The sequence below is a fragment of the Apium graveolens genome, chromosome 7, assembly GCF_009905375.1.
Source record: "Apium graveolens cultivar Ventura chromosome 7, ASM990537v1, whole genome shotgun sequence".
NCBI classification, from domain to species: domain Eukaryota; kingdom Viridiplantae; phylum Streptophyta; class Magnoliopsida; order Apiales; family Apiaceae; genus Apium; species Apium graveolens.
In genome coordinates, this window is record NC_133653.1 from 209,656,347 (window position 1) to 209,674,930 (window position 18,584).

The following is an 18,584-nucleotide window of genomic DNA, read 5'->3' on the forward strand; positions in this document are numbered from 1 at the left end:
TGCGAGCTCGTGTGCTCGCATGTTTACATTTCCCGTATGCATCTCACTTCACATTGCACTTTAATTCTCTGCATTTATTATCAGCTCGCATCCCTTTTTTCCATTACATCTCGTTGTGACTTATACATTACTTTATTATTTTTTTTTCAGAAATGGTCATCTCCCCTATCCCCTTTGTGGAAGAGGCTGAGCAAGCCGCGACCTTGGGCCAAGTTTAGCCCGCGGCTGCGACCACAGCGGCTCGCTCTCAGGCTAACCCTCCAGCCCCGCATGACTACTCTGACTGGGCATCTCAGGGGCTCAGGGCCTTCTCCTCGGCTGAAAAGGCATAGAGGCCACAAAGAGGGAAAAGCCGTCGAGCCAGACCCGAAAAAGGCTACTCTATCTGATGCCCCTCTCCCCACTTCTTCTTCTGTCAATACGGTCGCGACCACATTTGGTCGGCTCGCTCAAGCTCACATCAGCGACCAGGATATGAATAATTGGTCCTCTTCTTCTCTCGAGGCCAACCAGGACGCACTGACCCGGGCCGCAGCTGAGGTGTATTACCGTCAGCTGTCCAAGGCTCGAGAAATGTGAGCCCTCAGCCAGACCAATATAAAACTCGACTTTAAGGTCAAGTATCTTCAGAGCAGGGTCGCCGAGCACGGGCAGGAGAAAGTCACACTTGTGAATAATTATAATCAAAAGATGCTCGACTTGAATGCTGCTCACGAGAAGGCTTTAAGGGAGCAGAAGGAGGCTCATGACCTGACCGCTGAGGCGTGGAAGAAGGAGAAGGATAACATCGAGGAGAGGGTGCTCGAGCTGGAGGGGTCAGTTTCTTTCCTGACCGTGGCCGCGAGGCCGCCCTCGCTGATGCTAGGAACTTGGGGCCAGGAACTTCATGAAAATCTTCATCAGTAAGGTTCCTGATTTTAATTGGTCAGCTCTGGGTGCGGGCACAGCTAGGCACGCTGAGAAGCTAAAGCCGGAGATGGAACGGGACACTCAGATTGCTGAGGAGGCTTGGCTCGTAGCTGAGCAGGCCCGGGTCGCGGATTATGAAGTTCGTAGGAAGGCAGAGGCTGATAAGCCTTAGTGTAATTTTATTTTTGAAAATAGACTTTTGAATGGGTAGGCGGGCACCCTTCTTGCCTCGCGTATGTATTTGAAGTATTATGCCTTGGGGCATAACTTATTTGCAACTTGCTTGTATAAAATATCAAGTCTTTTGAGCCCACGTATGTCTTTATTGTGCTAGCTGATTTTCTTTATTTTGTGTAAACTTACCAAGCCCCTACTGACCAAAAGCTATCATAGCCCTGACCGCGTATGACGGGTATTACACCTTCACAGCGAGCCGAGCTCATCAGCTTGCATTCATGTTCAATTAGGTAAAAATCAGTGATAATTTAAGTAAAGCAGGCTCGCATCATTACTAACTCACAAATGTTGTAGGTGTACTCGCATTAGCGGGCCGGGCCTAGGGGCTCGCATCTTGTTCCTGTATCTTCTTCTAGCATAATACGACCCCGGGCCATGTACGCATGACAACGGGCTGGTCTGCCCGGCTCGCCTTGATATGGGCTCGCATCGCGGCTATCCTTAACTTTTTAAGTTAGTTTGTGGTCACCTCTCCCTACCTTCATCTTTAATCTGCTTTGTGCTTATTATTTTCCCAAGCGGGCCGAGGCCCAGCTTGTTTCATAGATTGTTATGAAGCGGGTCGGGGCCCAGCTTGACTTATATTTTTAACATGTTAATAAAATAACTATTTTGTCCTCGCATGGGCTCCTAAGGATGGGCTCCCCTGCTAGGTATTTTAATCTATTAACATGAGTTAAAATATCAAGGGCACAAATAGATATTAATCATTTATTCATAGATAATGGAAAGTGAAAGGAGTACATGCTTGTGGTCTCAGGGAGGTACTTATATGGCACTACCCCCGAGACTTAGGAATATTTTAAAATAATACTAAGTCTGAGGAGAAATAATATTACTGATAATACTTGCGGAGGTGTTCCGCGTTCCTAGATCTCGGGATCAACTTGTCTTGCATATCATTGAGGTGGTAGGTTCCTTCCCTGAGCACTGATTTTATCTGGTAGGGGCCTTCCCAATTTTCCCCAAAGACTTCGTGCCTCATCACCTTGGTGTTTGGCATCACCCAACGCAGAACCAAATCTCCCACCTTAAAAGTCCGGGCTCGAACCTTACTGTTGTAGTGCCTAGCTGTCCTCTGTTGATATGCTGCTATCCTGATCTGAGCATCTTCCCGAGTTTCTTGAATCATATCCAAATAGAGTCTATGGTTGACTTCATTTGCCTCTGAGTCATAGTTGTCCCTCTGAAAAGATCCTACCCCTGAAAATAGAGTCGATGGTTGACTTTATTTGCCTCTGAGTCATAGTTGTCCCTCCAAATAGAGTCGATGGTTGACTTCATTTGCCTCTGAGTCATAGTTGTCCCTCTGAAAAGATCCTACCCCTACCTCAACGGGCACCATAGCTTCACACCCATATACCAGAGAAAAAGGGGTCTCTCCAGTTATAGTTCGGGGAGTCGTGTTATAAGACCACAGGACCTGGGAGAGCTCCTCTGACCATGTCCCTTTCTTCTCTTCAAGCTTTGCCTTTAAGGTGTTCTTAATGATTTTATTAACAGCCTTCGTCTGCCCGTTGCTTTGGGGGTGGCAAACTGCACTAAAACTCTTCTGAATACCTAGCTGCTCACAAAATTCTCGCATTTCCTTGATATCGAACTGTTTCCCGTTGTTAGATATCAACTTGTAAGGGATGCCATAGCGACACACAATAGTCTTGTGCACAAATTCTTTGAGCTTTTTTGTCGTGATAGTGGCTAGAGGCTCGGCCTCTGCCCACTTAGTGAAGTAATCTACCGAAACAACCGCATATTTGACTCCTCCCTTGGCCTTCGGGAGTTCTTCAATCAGATCAATTCCCCACATAGCGAAGGGCCAAGGGCTCATGAGGGATGTGAAGGGAGCCACGAGGCTGTTACAGTAATTGGCATATCACTAGCTTATCACAGGCTCGGGAGAATTCAAAGGCATCTTTTTTCATCGTTGGCCAATAGTTGCCTTGACGGAGGATTTTCTGAGCAAGAGAGCTACCCCCCGAGTGATTGCCACAAATGTCCTCGTGTACTTCCCTTAGGATATAATTGCATTCATCCCCATCTATACACTTGAGAAGGGGCACACTGAACCCTCTTCTATATAGGACCCCATCGTATAACACATAGCGGGCTGCTTTGTATCTTATCCTCCTTGCCTCATTCTTTTCGTCCAGGAGTGAACCTTCTTTTATGTAGGCTAAGATAGGGGTCATCCATGTGGGGTCGAGGTTATCACTGAGGCCGCTCACCTCGTGCTCGGGCACACTAGGCTGCCTCTGTATATCAAGCGGCACGACCCCTTGCAGAGTGGTCTCGCGGCATGAGCCGAGCTTTGCTAGCTCGTCCGCGCCTTCATTCTGCCCGCGCGGGATTAGTTCCAGCCTCACTTCGTTGAACCTCGCGATTATCCTCTGCGCACACTTCAGGTAAAGCTCTGTTCTCGGCCCCTTAGCTTGATACCCCCCGTTTATCTAATATACCACAATCATGGAGTCACTAAACACATTAAAATTCTCCACCTTCATTTTCAAAGCTAACTTGGGACCGTTGATCAGGGCCTCATATTCAGCATCATTGTTGGTTGCATGAAAGGTCAGATGGATCGCGCATCTGATCCTGTGCGCCTCCAGGCTGATTAACTCAATTCCAGCTCCTGTGCCATCCCCTTTAGAGGCTCCATCCACAAATAGGCTCCACCATGGGGCACTATTTTGGCTTTCCATCCGGACCTCTTCTATGCTAGGTATGACAATAAGGGCTCCCGACTCTACTTCTTGATGTGTAGGAAATTCTAGCATAAAATCGGCCAGGGCTTGGCCTTTGATTGCGGTCCTTGGCTTATAATCCCCCTCGAATTGGCCGAGCTCAACCGTCCACTTCAGCATTCGACAAGAAGACTCCGGTTTGTGCATTACTTGCCTGAGGGAGTAGGAGGTTCGCACTTCTACCCTGTGCGCCTGAAAGTAGGGCATGAGCTTTCGGGAGGCCAGCATCAGAGATATGCTAATTTCTCGAGGCTCGTGTACCGAGTCTCCACGTCAGCCAGCCTTTTACTCATATAATATACCGGAAGCTGGATACAATCCTCCTCTCGAACCAATACTGCACTTACTGCAAATTCAGAGATGGCCAAGTATAGGAACAAAGTCTCTCCTTCATTTGGATTGGACAACATTGGATGGCTGTTGAGATGCTTCTTTATGTTCTGAAAGGATCCTTCACACTTTTATGTCCACTCAAAATTCCACCCCACTCATTTAATCGCTTTGAAGAACTCCTGGCATTTGTCGGAGGACTTTGAGACGAAGCGGTTTAAGGCAGCCACTCGCCCCGTTAAGCTTTGGATGTCCTTCACCCGTCGGGGGAATCTCATCTCGAGTAGGGCTCGTATCTTGGCGGGGTTGGCCTCAATGCCCCTATGGTTGATGATAAATCCCAAAAACTTCCCTGACTCGACCCCGAACACACATTTCTGTGGGTTGAGCTTCATCCTGTACTCCCTTAGGATCTGGAACATATCTGAAAGGTGACGGGCATGGTCCTTTGCTTCCTTTGACTTCACAAGCATGTCATCTACATAGGCCTCCATGGTCTTCCCCAACTGATGTTTGAACATCTTGTTCACCAGCCTTTCATAGGTTGCCCCCGCATTAAGGAGCCTAATAGGCATCCCGATATAACAATAGAGGCCCTAATCAGTGATAAATGAGGTGTGCTCCTGATCTGGCCCATACATTGGAATTTGGTTATATCCCGAATAAGCATCCATAAATCTAAGTAGTGTGTGCCCAGCTGCAGAGTCAACCAGCTGGTCGATTCGGGGTAGAGGAAAACTATCATTCGGGCAAGCTTTGTTCAGGTCGGTGAAGTCCACACATGTCCTCCATTTGCCATTGGGCTTTTTGACAAGCACAGGGTTGGCCAGCCAGATGGGGTAGAAGGCTTCCCTTACAAGCCCTGCCTCTATTAGTCTATCTGCTTCTTCTCTGAGGGCCTCTGCCCTCTCTCCACTAATCGGCCGTCTCTTCTGTCTAACCCCCTTCTTTTTCGGGTCCAAGTTGAGCCGGTGGCACATGCCATTCGGGACAATCCCTATCATATCAAAGTGTGACCGTGCAAAGACATTCAAATTTCTCTTCAGAAAGCGGGCTAGATCCTTCCTCAAGTCAGGACTTAAGTTAGAGCCTATTCTGAGTACCTTTGAGGGATCATTTGGGTCTACTAGGATCAGGATTGTGTCCTCTGCGGCCTCAGCCCTCTCAATCATTGGGGGCATTCTCGGGTCTAAGTCTGCTCGAGTCTCACTAGATTCTCCCACTTCCGTGATTGTTAAGCCTTCCGTATCCTCGAGCTCAGGCCGGTGAGCTCGGGCTAGAATTATCAAGCATTCAGAGGTCGTAGTGACAATGCGAGTGATTCCGTTGGGCAGATCCATAGTTGTTTTCATTTCTTCGCGTTCCCATTTTCCTTTCCTGAGTCTTGCAGCGATTTGTTCTGGGCTCTCTTCTTCATCACTTGCCTCTTCCACAATCCCTTCTTATATCAACATGATGGGCTGAGAGGCTTTCATCAGCAAGGCCCCTGGGCGTGGTTCCACATGAATCCCCGTGTGCTCAAAATAGTTCTCGGGAAACTCCTCGATTGAAATCAGGTTACAAGTCTCGTGTCACTCAGGACGTACTCTCTTCCTGCCCTCTTCCTCTTCCATGAGGACATAATCTTCACCCGGTTGGACCATCTCCTTTGATGCATTTTCTGACTCGGCCGCCCTGAGTGCCTGGTTGTAGCAGACCCTCGATTCATATTGATAGCTCTTCAAGAAGCCTACCCTCGTGGGGGGTTGGGAATTTTACCGTCATGTGATGGATCGAGGTCACCATCCTCATTGCCCTCATAAGGGGTCTACCCACTATAACATTATAGGCACAAGGCTGATCTACAACCGTGAACATAGCGATCTGGGTGGCCACATATGGCTCTTCTCCTATGGTCACCGGGAGCCGAATTGTCCCTTTCACTCCGATCGAGTTCCCCGTGAACCCGTATAGGTATCCCCCTGTCGAGGTTAATTCTCTATCCAACAATCCCAGCTTCTTGTAGGCATCATAAGTCAAAATGTCAACCGAGCTCCCGGTATCCACCATTGCTCGGTGAACATTCACCGTCCCAATCTTCATTTTTATAACCAGGGCATCTGTATGAGGGTAATACACCCATTTGGCATCGTTCTCCCTAAACACGATGTCATCAGCCTCCCTTTCAAAGAGCTTTGGAGACCTTTGGCTCATATGGTTGATGTTGGTGAGGGGCTTGTCCTTTGCTTCTCGGGCATACCTGTCCATCGCCTTTCGACTGTCTCCTCCAATGTGAGACCCGCCTAGATTAATATGAATGCTTCCGGCCCGAGGTACCCTCTATTTATCTTATGGGGGTGGACGAGGGACGGTATGATAATAAGTTATGTGCCTTCGAACCTCCTTGACAACCCATTATGTAAGCTTCCCTTGCCTTATCAACGTCTCGATTTCATCCTTCAATTGTCTGCAATCAGCTGTATCGTGCCACGTGTATAACGACTCGTGTATTTTTGAATTATTTAAATATGTGATTATAGAAATTATTAAATAAATAAAATATGTATATTAGTTTTGACCGCTATGTGTGATTTATGGTGTACCGAGTTGTCCGCGTGATTAATTATGGAGTCGTATTGAATTGTTTTCAATTTCAAAAGTGGATTTACTGCAAATTTAATTGCATAAATATTTGGAATATCTTTAAAATTGTTTTATGGTTCTATAATTACAATATTTATTTTTGAGATTTTATAAAATTTAGAAATCAATATTTCATCAATTATTTAACCCTGTGTGATTTTCTGATTATATTTACTTGTAAAATCTGTATTTAATTCCAGAATTCTTCAAAAACTTATGAAACTCATATTTATTTAAGTTTGAAATATTTCAAAAAATTTAAAATATTTTGGAAATTTTCAGGATTAATTTCACCAACGTGTCGATTCGTTTAATTGTTAAAAGTAGGTATAAACTGCCTTTCAGAAATTATTTTAAAATTATGAAATTTATATTTTTATAAACTTCGGGATATTTGTAATATTTTAGGACTATTTTCATGATTTTCTGAATTTGTTTTAGGTGCAGCTCTGTTCGTTAATTTTGAAATGCGGATACGAGTTACACTTCAAAAATATTTTAAAAGTTATGAAAATTTTATTTATTAGTTTCGGGGTTTTTAGAAAATTTTAAGACTGTCTTCGCAATTTTATAAATTTGTTTTATGCACAACTTTGTTTGATAAATATTAAGCGCGGGATAAAACCGGGCTTCCAGAAGGGGGGAAACATATGTGTTTAATTCCTGTTAATTAGCAGTACGCGTGGCATGAATCTATACAATCAAGTATTACGTGTCGCAGCTAGATTATACAGAATAAGAATGGAATAAAATAAAAAAAAAACAAATGAGAACATCAATTTCTCTTAATCCTTCATCTCTGTTCCTCTCTTCTCCTCCTTCCTGCTCTTCGACGGTTGCTACCTGTTGTGCCTATTTTCGGTAATTGCGATGTTGTGCCGCCTTGTTCTTCCTTCCTGGCCACTATGTATGCATTTTATACTTGTGTGCGTATATGTATATATACGTATATCAATGTATGTATTTATGGCTGGTATGGATTGTATTGGTTCAGTGTGTGGTGATGTTGTTACTGCTTGTTGGCCTTCTTTTCCGGCCGGCTTCTTGTTTTTTTCCGTTTCTGGTTCCGGTTCCTTGTGTTGTTGATACACGTGCGGCCGTGTATTGTTTCTGATGGCTGATTCTTTTTATTATTTTCTGATGAAATTCGAGTGGTTAATTTGGTGACTTATTCGATAAAATTTCTAAAGATTCGAAGTAAATATTTAAGATATTTACTCGAATTATTTGATATGATATTTCGAATAAGTTTCTGTAATTACTCGGATTATATTTCGAAAGTTACAAATTAATTGGTGAAATTCGTGAATGGCATCCGAATCGGGTACCTCCGAAATTCGCCACCGTCAGCAATGAACATTCGTGAGCTGACGGTGGATGTGATGATTATTTCTGAGTCCTAAAATTTTTAAAATAAATAAAATTAGTTTTATATCTTTATTCTGGATCGAATCAATTAGTATATATTGTAATGGGATAATTGAATGGATTGTGATTATTAAATTGTATCGGTGATTGGGAATTTTGGAATCGTTATTTATTATAGTAGTTGTTGTTGTGAAATTTGTGGTTGTGGCGTCGAATTGCTTCGACGGGTAGTCCGATAAATAAAGAAGACGCTGCCCGATTTCTAGGAAATCAACTATGGAAATGCGGGAGCGTATCGAGTAATATCGGGACATCAAGTGAATATATATACGTATACTTATACGAACTTGATTGTATGTTGTGGTGAACGTTCTGTTCAAAACTCAGTAACCCTAATTTCATAAAATGACGAGTATACGTATTTTCTGAAAATGAATACCGAACCGATTTTCGAGATTGTGAACCCTACTTATTGTGTGTGTTATTATAATATACATAATTACGATTCGAGTTTGAATATCGTTGGGTAAAATTGGTATCGAGGATATGTCAAGCATACTTAGATGTCTAACGTAGGGTATTTCGACCCTGTAGGTTATAATCGGGAACTTGAAAATGGACGATGGACTAGAGATGACCTGGTAGTCAGTCAACAAGCTCAATAGAGTTTCAACAGAAAAACTTGAGTATCAAAGTCGAATCCAATGGGATCTAGTGATTAGACGTTAAAGTCTGAGCAACAGAGTCGGCTCAGAATTAATCAGTAATAGTTGTAAAGCCCTGTAAGGCAAGTACTTCTGAACTTTTCTTCAAGATATATTGCAAATATTTTCGAACTGTTTCATAACATGTCGCTATTATTCAAATAACTCTTGTTTTAATATTGCAAGTGTTTTAAACTATTTAACCTTGAACCCTGATTTTTCTTGATCTTGAGCCAGAAGCCTTATTCTTTATAAACCGTCCTTTATTGATCCTCAGACACCAATCCATACAAATATGATACTACTCCCCAAATGTGTAACTACCAAACACCAAACACTGGAAGAGAATTGTTTGAAGACACAGAAACTTTTATACTCCAACCATTCTTTATAACATCAAAGTACCACACCTTGAGAAATCATTACTGGTCTAATACCTGATCCTTTTACAAACTAAAAACCGTTTCTTATACATACCCAGATATACCCTTGCGATACAAATGAATTGCAATACGTTTTTTTACCAATGCTTTATCACTGTTGATTATGATCTTGCTTATTGAATTACATTGTTATTGTACTGAATTGTTTTAGAATTGGATAGTTTTCTTTATATGGATCAGATTCGTGGTCAGACCAGATTCATGGTCGAATTAGGCCAATGTGTGTCTTGGATCCAGTTCGTAGAGCAGAGTTGTGTGCTTCGCTCGGGGTTAGTGCGTGACTGATCAGCAGCCTAACCTTGGTTTTTAAAACTTAAAATGAATATCCAATTATAATGCTTAGTTAAAAAGAAACTTGATTTCTCTGAATCATTCCATTTGATTATTGCTTAACCTCAGTTATCCCTATTAAGACTTGTTGAGCTAGTTAGCTCACCCTTGCGATTCTTTTATATATTTTACAGTTGAAAAGAATATGGATGATAGTGAAGTTCCTCAGTCCAAAGTGCGGGCTAAGGTTCCAGTTGAGTTGGATTGAGCTAGCAGAAGCTTCATGTGGTAGAGAGGTAGTCAGATTGTAAGAATGATTTTATTATCAATTGTAAGTTAAATTAGTTGGGATTTGGTACGTTGTAATAAAGGTTAAGATTGTGGCTTGTTTTCATACTTTAACCTGTTGCGATCCGTGGTTATGTGAAACAGGGTCATTGAAAATAGTATTTCTTATACAAGTTTATATATTGTGTATTTATTGTGGACCCCAAACTTCTGACCCGGGTTTGGAGGGCGCCACAGGTTGGTATCAGAGCTACAGGTTATAAGTCACTGAAACAAGCCTAGATTGTCGGGATTGGGTAGAGGGTTAGGATTAGGAATAGGAAATAGAAAGATAAGACATTGTGAGGTTGAGTGGGACTGTATAGTAGGTCTCCGGCACGGTTTGTGTTGCGATTCGGGATTCTTAGCTTGCGATGTGATTTCCAGACAACGGCAATGGCAGATTCTGATTTCCCGGTATCATCTGATCGTTTGGAGCCTTCCGTTCGAGGATCGTCATCTTTTCCCAGATTTGAATTGCCCCTTGTTGTTCCGTCAATATTAATAGTATTACCTTCTGTTGTAACAGTTATACCTCTTCAAGCTATTATACGCTATTCCACCACCTCTTGATATGAGACTACCTATTTAAGAACCTCCATCTGTGTATTCTTGTTTTACTAGACATTCGGCTGTGAGTGTATGTCTTCAGTTTACCCTACACCCTGTTCTATACCCCCAGTTTAGAACTTGTCCTATGAAGCAATTGTACCTATGAGGTTGGATTCGGGAGTTGCAGTAATGGTGAGTATTGATAACAAATAAAGGTGAGAAGAAGTTTCAAAAGAAAATTCAAGTGTTCCGGAAGATAGCTGTCACTAGGTTACGAGAAGCTATTAGTGATTAGGCCATCCATGACTAGCTTGTGGAATGGAGTAGATAAGTGTTGAAGAGAGAGAGTTAGAGGAGATTATGGATCTGGAGATTTCTTTGAGTTAGATAATGGTGTTATGATGATGTGATATATATTTTAACAAGATGATGTAACATTAGTCGACTTGTTGACTATTGGATAGTTTGTTCCACTTAACAATTGTATAGTGGATAACGGGAGTATTACCAGTATAAAAGCTTGATGTGAAGCTATCAATAAGATAGCATGCAACGACAACTGAAGTTTTTATCGATTAAAAAAGGCAAATGGACCCAATAAAAGAGAGAGGATAGATTGAAATAAATGGATCTTTATGTGATCATTTCTTTAATTCGGTACCTTGTTATAAAAAGGAAGGACAACAACAAACTCATATAGTAAGGACAACCAGGTTTATGATTTTCAAAATTTCAACAAGTTTTCGAAAAAGATTTTTCCTTACAAAATTTCTAACAGCCTTTTTATATAAAATACGTTTTAAACACTGGTTGTCAAGTTACTACTTGAGTTTCTTGTTTTTTAGAAGACCCGGATTATCTGGAAGGATATTTGTTTCAGACTTAGTATTGTTAATTCAGAGGATAAAGCAACCCGCGATTATGAAGGATTTGATTATTCCTAACAATAAGATGCACATATTGTTTGATAAAATTTACAACAGAATCAGCGTACGGAGTAACTATACATTCAATCACTAGGACTATCAGAGTTCGAAGAATTCATTGATTTAATAGAAGCCGGAGCGTGATCGAAGAAGATTGGAAAGATTTCCAGACCTCTCTAAAAGAATAATATTATTAACAAAAGGATCGTTATGTTGAATGGTTCGTGGTTTTATTAAATTAAAAGAGGAAACTCGAAGTTATCTGGTAGGAATGCCATTATGATCGAATTGTTAAAGTATTATACGTGTAAGTGCGATGTTAAAGACGCAAGACTTAACAAGTAAGAATTCATTATAATGCTTGATTTGCGAAGACATTTCAGCGTATATTCCTTTTTAATTCCTCAAAATGTATGAACTTCTTTTCTTAGTAAACTCCTTATGATGATATCGAAAAGGAGGATATTGCATTCCTTACAAATTTAATTGTTTCCCTCAAGTTTTGCTTTCTGATTGGGACAAACAGTGTTATGGTGAGACACTTTGTCAGAATGACGAAGAGTCGGGTGGGACACCACCTAATCATGTGTTGTATGTCATATGGTATGAAAGACTGGCCATCTTAAGTACCAATGTGGTTGTCTCATTTATATTCAACTCCTTGTTTCTTCTTTCTTTTCAACCTTAATTTTTGTTGAATTGTGAATCCTTCTGGTTGTTTCGTTCTACTGTCGTTCTTTGCAAGAGTTTTTCAAACAGATATCAACGTATTATGGACCAAGCGGGAAAAGTTCCATCTACCTCTCACGCATGGAAAGCAAACAAGGGCATATGACGAGAATTGCAAATCACTAGCCCTAGTCAGGGATGCACTAAGAGTCAAGGGAATATACTCCTATGAGGAATACGTCTCCGAGAACGAGAAATTGCGATTTTCCTGTGAAATATGTTATTCAGAATACGGATGTGGTGATGTGAATGATTATCGTGGATACTTTATATGTTAAAGTATTGAAAGATGTCAGAGCAACTTGATTGTTTAGCTCCCAAGGTTTTGTTGATAAGAGGAATTACCCTGTTGAATTGATAAGATTTTGATTAAAAGACTAGAAAATTCAAGAACGTGTATTTGTTAAGTAAATAAGAATCAATGGTGAAAGTGAGATTTCTGACAATAAGTTTGTGAGGATTTGGTATTATTCTAAGGAATCAGTTAACTATTTAAGCGTGATGTCCAGATAGACCGTCGTAATGAAAAGATAGTTCTGAGGACGCCAAATGAAAAGGTGGTGAGGTTCAGAAGATGAAAGAAGGTAAAGAATTTGTTAACGATGACTTAAGCTAAGAGGTTACGGTGATCAAGAGGTAAGCACTATGGTGGTTATGGATAGAAGTCAGGAGTAAACAGAATTTGAAAATTTTATAGTTTCAAGATATATTTCCAGACGAATTACCAAAATGTTCTCCAGATAGAGTAATAAAGCTCGCGATTGACTTAACACTTGAGACGAAGCCAGTGACCAAGGCCTTACACAAAATGGCACCAGTTAAAATAAGGAAGTTAGAAAAGCAGATACAAGAGATGTTAAAAGAAGAAGCGATTAGACCCAGTGTATCCCCTAAGGTGCACCGGTATTAATTATTAATAAGAAAGATGGAAGTATGAGATTATGCGTCGACTAGCGAAAGCTCAACAAATTTACTATTAAGAGCAAATATCTGTTACCTTGACCCAATGATTTGTTTGATCAAACGAAAGAAGCAAATACTTTTATAAAACTGATTTAAGACTTGGTATTTCACCAATTGAAGATTTAACATATGGATATATCAAAGATAATTTTCAGAACTAAGTATTGTTCTGTTATTGTCATTTGTATTAACCAATATACCAGTAATATTTGAACTTGATGAACAGAATCTTTAAGGAATATCTGGATAAGCTGTAGTGTAACACTTAAAGTCAACGGAGGACCATGCAAAGCATTTAACGATAACTGGGAAGTTGGAGAAGAAAAAAGTTGTATGAAATATAGTTCTTAGCATAAATAGTCAATGTGGAGAAGATCAAAAGAGATTCAGCAGAAATTAAAGTTACTATGAATGAAAAGAGACCAGAAACACCAATAAAAGTAAGAAGTTTTACTATGGGCCGGTTACTATCGGAAATTTGTGCAAGATTTCTTGAAAGTTGCAATATCTCGGACGAAGCTAACTAGGAAAAGCAAGAAGTTTATATGAAATGGAGAAGGGTGAAGAAAGTTTTGTGGAGTTAAATGAAAGAATGGTTACAAAACCTGTTTTATCACTTTGAAGGTATCAAGGAGATTTGGTAATTTATAGTGATGCTTCTTATAAGGGAGTAGGATGTGTGTTGATGCAGCACAATAGAGTTATTGTATATGCACCCAGACAACCAAAACCTTATGTGCAGAAGTATCCTACTCATAACTGGAACTAGCAGTAATAATATTCGCTTTGAAAGATTGGGAAACATGATATGTATGGAGAAAGGTGTGAGATCTATACGGATCATAAGAATTTGAAGTATGAATTCATGAGAAAAAGCAAATGTAGTGGCAAGAGATAGTAAAAAGGAGAGAGAACGAACATAGAGACTACACCAGAAGAATTATCTATAGAATTTTAGAAGTTGGAATTGGAAGTTTGTTGGGTCCCAATGTGTTTGTAGAAGGGGGGTTGAATACAAACAATACCGAATAATCGAATTAAATGCGGAATAAAAAATGTGAAACAAAATTCAAGTTAAATAAAAATATTATTAAACTTGAAAGGTGTTACAACAACTGTATCGATTACAAGGTATTAATCTCAAATCAATTATCACAAATCTAGAATAAATTCGACATGAACTTTTTCTATTTTCGCAATAATTAGAATCAAATGCTAAACGCGATTTGAGATTAAGTTCTAGGGATTTTAATCCGCTAGATTGATATACAAGAACAAGATAAAGATTTCTAGTTGATTGGATTTAACTTTACAATCTAGAAATTTAATCTTGGATTAAACAGATGAAGGATGTTATATTTTTCAGAGGCGGCTGCTCTTTGTTCTTGTCTTGTGTGTTTTTGATTGAGATAAAAAACAATTGCTGCTTCTCTGCTTCTATTTAAACAATCAGCTGAGTTAATTGAATTGGAATGACAATCCTTTAAGCTTGTATGACTTTCGGTAGGACAATTGAATGAACTAGCAAGACAATCTGAATGAACTAGCAAGACAATCAGAATGAACTAGCAAGACAATCACCCTCCTAGAGTGACTTTCGGTGTAACAATTGAATTTGGCCTAGCATGACAATCGGTATGACAATCCTGATTGTCATGCTAGTTCATTTTCAATTGTTTTGCTGATTTAAAGCTTAAATTTAATCCAATTAAACTTCTGAAAATTCCTAAAATTCCTAGAATTAATTCAGAATTAATTAATCAATTAATTCAATTAATAAATAAATTATTCTTCGCAGATATAATTTATTTTCTTAATTAAATTAGATGACTCAATTAATTAATAGAGAATTAATTCTAGTCTTGAGCAGCAACCATTCTTCTGCAAATCTTCTGAAAATCACTGAAAATTATGAATCAATTCCACCACTTCAACGTTGACACTCGATGTACTGTCTGGTTCATGAGTGACTAACTTCCGTGACGTTTCTTCATGTCTTGACTCTGACACTTTGATTTTCTTCAGATTAAATCCTTGTAATTAATGATACTCTGACGAGATCTCTGTCACTTGATTAAATCCACAATCTTGACTTATATCACTGAGGCATGATCAATTTCTTGAACTTCTTCCAGTGAATTAATTCCTCAAGTCTGTAGATGAACCTTGTCTCTGAATCCTTTGACAGATATTACTTTGCGAGATCTCTCTGACGGTCGATCCACTATTTACTTATTACATTCTTATTTGAGTTGAGTTGAATCCTCGAATATACAAATAGGTCTATGACATATGACTTACAATCTCCCCCTATTTGTTTGTTAGACAATAACACACAAATACCTAGAGGATAACTCAACTAACAAATAAGAAAAAGATATAAACATACATGCAAAGTAAATAGCAGAAAAGTTCTGGATGAGATTTAACATTTTCCAGATTCCAAGTAGATGTTCCTCTAGACTGAACATATCTTCAAGTAGTTCCATCTTCATTTGTACAACCACATTTCCTGTTGAGAAGCCCATATCTCTTGCTTCTCCCCCTATGAGAATCAACTGATTAAAGAAGATCACCTTCGTTTTACCACCTCTCCCGTACAATAGGATCCGCAGATAAAAACCAATGGTACTCCCCTAACTGCTTCTTCCCTTACTAGGAAATCACCTTGTGTTTACCACCTCTCCCGTACAATAGGATCCGTAGATACAAACAACAATGGTGTGGTGTAGTGTACATGTAGGATCTTTTTCTTACTCCCTGCTATTTCTCCCCCTTAGTTGAGGAATCCTCCAAACTATTACTTAAGCTTTTATCTCCCCCTTAAAGAAGGAATGTATGCCGTCGTCTGAAGGAGTTCTCATATTTCACTTGGATGGAAAAGAAATAACAAGTAGTTTCTCTTTCTTCCTCACTGTGAGTGTGTGATTGTGTTTTAGTGTACCTCACATGTGTTTCACTCTTCTCTCCACTCGTGTTTACACTCATTCTCACAAGTGTATCACTCTTCTCTCATAGCTCCATAATCCAGCTGTACCTGCAAGGAAAATCACCTTAGCCATCCTTAAGGAGGTCACAGGTGGTGCAATGGGAGTTCACAAATCCCCATCCTTGTTAAACTCGTCAGATGAATCTGAGTCATAATTTACAAGTTGCTAGTTTCCCTTTTAGGGTTCCAGATTTGAATTCTGGGAAGGTAAACAATGATCCAAAGAATTTAGCATAAAGATCAAGGTTCCCTTCTAATGTCTGTGAAGACATTTCCTTGTGACTCATCAGGTTATATCTGAATCATTGTCAACAAGTTGCCGATCTGCGCCTATGTCAGATCCACTATCCGCAGATGCATCCAGGGGATTTAAGCCTGGGGAGGTAGACACTGACCACTGACGTGTGGCTTTTGGATCAGTATCCTCTCCTAACACCTGTAAAGGCAATTGGTCCACTAACGAACCTTGAACAATCGAATCTGACCTTAAAATGGTCGAAACTCTTGTTTCCGTCAACTCATCCTTTGTGTGTGTAACCTCTCCTTGTGCATCAAGAATTGATTATGTTTGAAGTGGTGACACTACATCGGATACCTTGGCCGACAGGCAAAATTCAATAGACTCACCCTGTTGAGAGAATGAATCTAGTAACTGTTTTTGTGCCTTTTCAGCCATTACATCTTTTTGAGAAGATGTATGGGGGCTAGCAGTTGTCTCGGTTTAAATACTACTCATCTATGTAGGAGACAGAGCTACTGGGTTGACCACAGAACCTTCCTTATGTGGTGCACTAGGCACTATCTCCCTCACGCTCATTCATACTACATTTAGTGGTAAGAGAGTGTTGGTTGGTTCTGTTTTTGTGTTTGTCTTTACAGTCTGGGATAGATGTTGTGGGTTTTCAACCTCATGACTGTCAATGAAAGAAAGTCATTGGAGACTGAACCTGTAACACAGAACATATGGTAATAGAGAGAAAATGATTTACAATAGTGATTTCAAAAGATTTTACATGAAATAAGAAATCACTAATGTAGAAAGAAGTTTGATTTTGTTTTTCAATATGAATGAGTTTTTGATAAAACATTGATCACTTAGGGTAAAGTCTAAGTAATTCTCATTCATGTCAAAAGCTTACAAATATCTGCAACATAATGTTAACAAGATATCATTGACCGATACTTGTCAAGTACTTTAGATACTAATTGTTATGTTGCATAAACAATATACCACTGCACATATAAAACAATATGATTGTGCTTAGTGATAAGATAGTTATTAATATGACGACTCTACTTATTCATATAAAATTATAACTTCTGTTAGAGTGCCATACCATGTCCTTGACGATTGCTTGAGCAGTATACTAGTTCATACCAACCTGAAGTGAGATTGTGAAGAAGAAATTGCATAGTCCAATAGATCTGCAGCTGCAAAGTCCATGAACTGTGGTGCATTGACTTCCTCTTTTGACTTACCAATCAGGAGTACACTTGTACACATCTTACTAGAGTACAATTCCAAGTGTAATGTGCAGCAGGTGTCTGATATGTCGTAATATTCTCAAGTCTCGTCACTGGTGCTATATGTTAGATACTGCTTCCTGATAATAACCTAGCACAATATACAAAATTACAATGATAACATTCCCAGCTTGCAAACAGCCATATCCCTCAGATAAACCTTTGCTTTTATCTCCAAAGGTAATCAGGGGGCCAGCTTTCTCAATCCACATTTGATAGCAGGGCTCTATCTCCGGTCATATGCCTTGATGATCCACTGTCAAGAATCCACACTACCGGTTATACTTGTTTAATGCCCTGCACTACAAATGGATTAGACCTTCTTCGGAACCCAAACTTGGTTGGGCCCGGCATACTTGTAGAACTGTCCTTTGTCAGGCAAAACAACATTTTTAATTTTAATTGCCTCAACTTTCTCAATGACTGAACATTTGACCTTGTAAACAGCGTTAACAAATTTCTGTTTAAGCTTAGGCACAAATGTCTCCTTTCTAGCCTTAGAAGGACTAGCAGTCTTAGACCTATCATGCTTCTTGTTATTCACATGCTGACGAGGAGTAGTCTTATCATTAGACACATGCTTACCATTAAAATAAGCATACATCATATTAAAAGCACAAGACATACAATTAGAAACACCACATGCTTTATGAGAGTGATTAACAGCAGGCAATTTATGCATGGTAGACATGGCATTATTGTTATCCAACTCATGTGTGTCTGAGTTAGTCTCAGTTGCTTTCACAACTTTGACTGGAACTTTCGACTCACTTGACTTGGAAACAATCTTCTCATTAGCATGATCTTCAGCACGTATTTCTTCATGAATAACAGAAGAGGTCGCATCAAATGGTTCAGCAATTGATGCTTTATAGAGGGGTTCATCAACACCCTTAAGCACATGTGGTACTTCCCTCCCTTTAGCACATACATGAGGAGGGGAGTTTATG

The 18,584-nt window shown here is 39.9% G+C and overlaps 2 protein-coding genes across 2 annotated transcripts; both read right to left on the reverse strand.

The window, feature by feature from the left end:
* Positions 1 to 1,981: 1,981 nt before the first annotated feature.
* LOC141674424 (uncharacterized) lies at positions 1,982 to 4,034 on the reverse strand. Its single transcript, XM_074481131.1, has 5 exons — positions 3,642 to 4,034; positions 3,193 to 3,593; positions 2,684 to 2,999; positions 2,435 to 2,617; positions 1,982 to 2,332 (listed from the first exon to the last, which is right to left on the reverse strand). Exons 1-5 carry the CDS (start codon positions 4,032 to 4,034, stop codon positions 1,982 to 1,984), a joined length of 1,644 nt encoding a protein of 547 aa, XP_074337232.1.
* A 1,887-nt stretch (positions 4,035 to 5,921) lies between these two features.
* LOC141674425 (uncharacterized) lies at positions 5,922 to 6,464 on the reverse strand. The gene has a single exon (XM_074481132.1). It carries the CDS (start codon positions 6,462 to 6,464, stop codon positions 5,922 to 5,924), a length of 543 nt encoding a protein of 180 aa, XP_074337233.1.
* Positions 6,465 to 18,584: the final 12,120 nt, after the last annotated feature.

What these genes read in the sequence shown, in the direction of transcription:
- LOC141674424 (XM_074481131.1), bottom strand. Translation starts at nt 4,034, where the DNA reads ATGCACAAACCGGAGTCTTCTTGTCGAATGCTGAAGTGGACGGTTGAG. An exon ending in AGTTAGCTTTGAAAATGAAG is followed by an intron (nt 3,594 to 3,641) that starts GTGGAGAATTTT and finishes GTGGTATATTAG; the next exon opens with ATAAACGGGGGGTATCAAGC. An exon ending in TTCAGAAGAGTTTTAGTGCA is followed by an intron (nt 2,618 to 2,683) that starts GTTTGCCACCCC and finishes AACACCTTAAAG; the next exon opens with GCAAAGCTTGAAGAGAAGAA.
- LOC141674425 (XM_074481132.1), bottom strand. Translation starts at nt 6,464, where the DNA reads ATGGACAGGTATGCCCGAGAAGCAAAGGACAAGCCCCTCACCAACATC.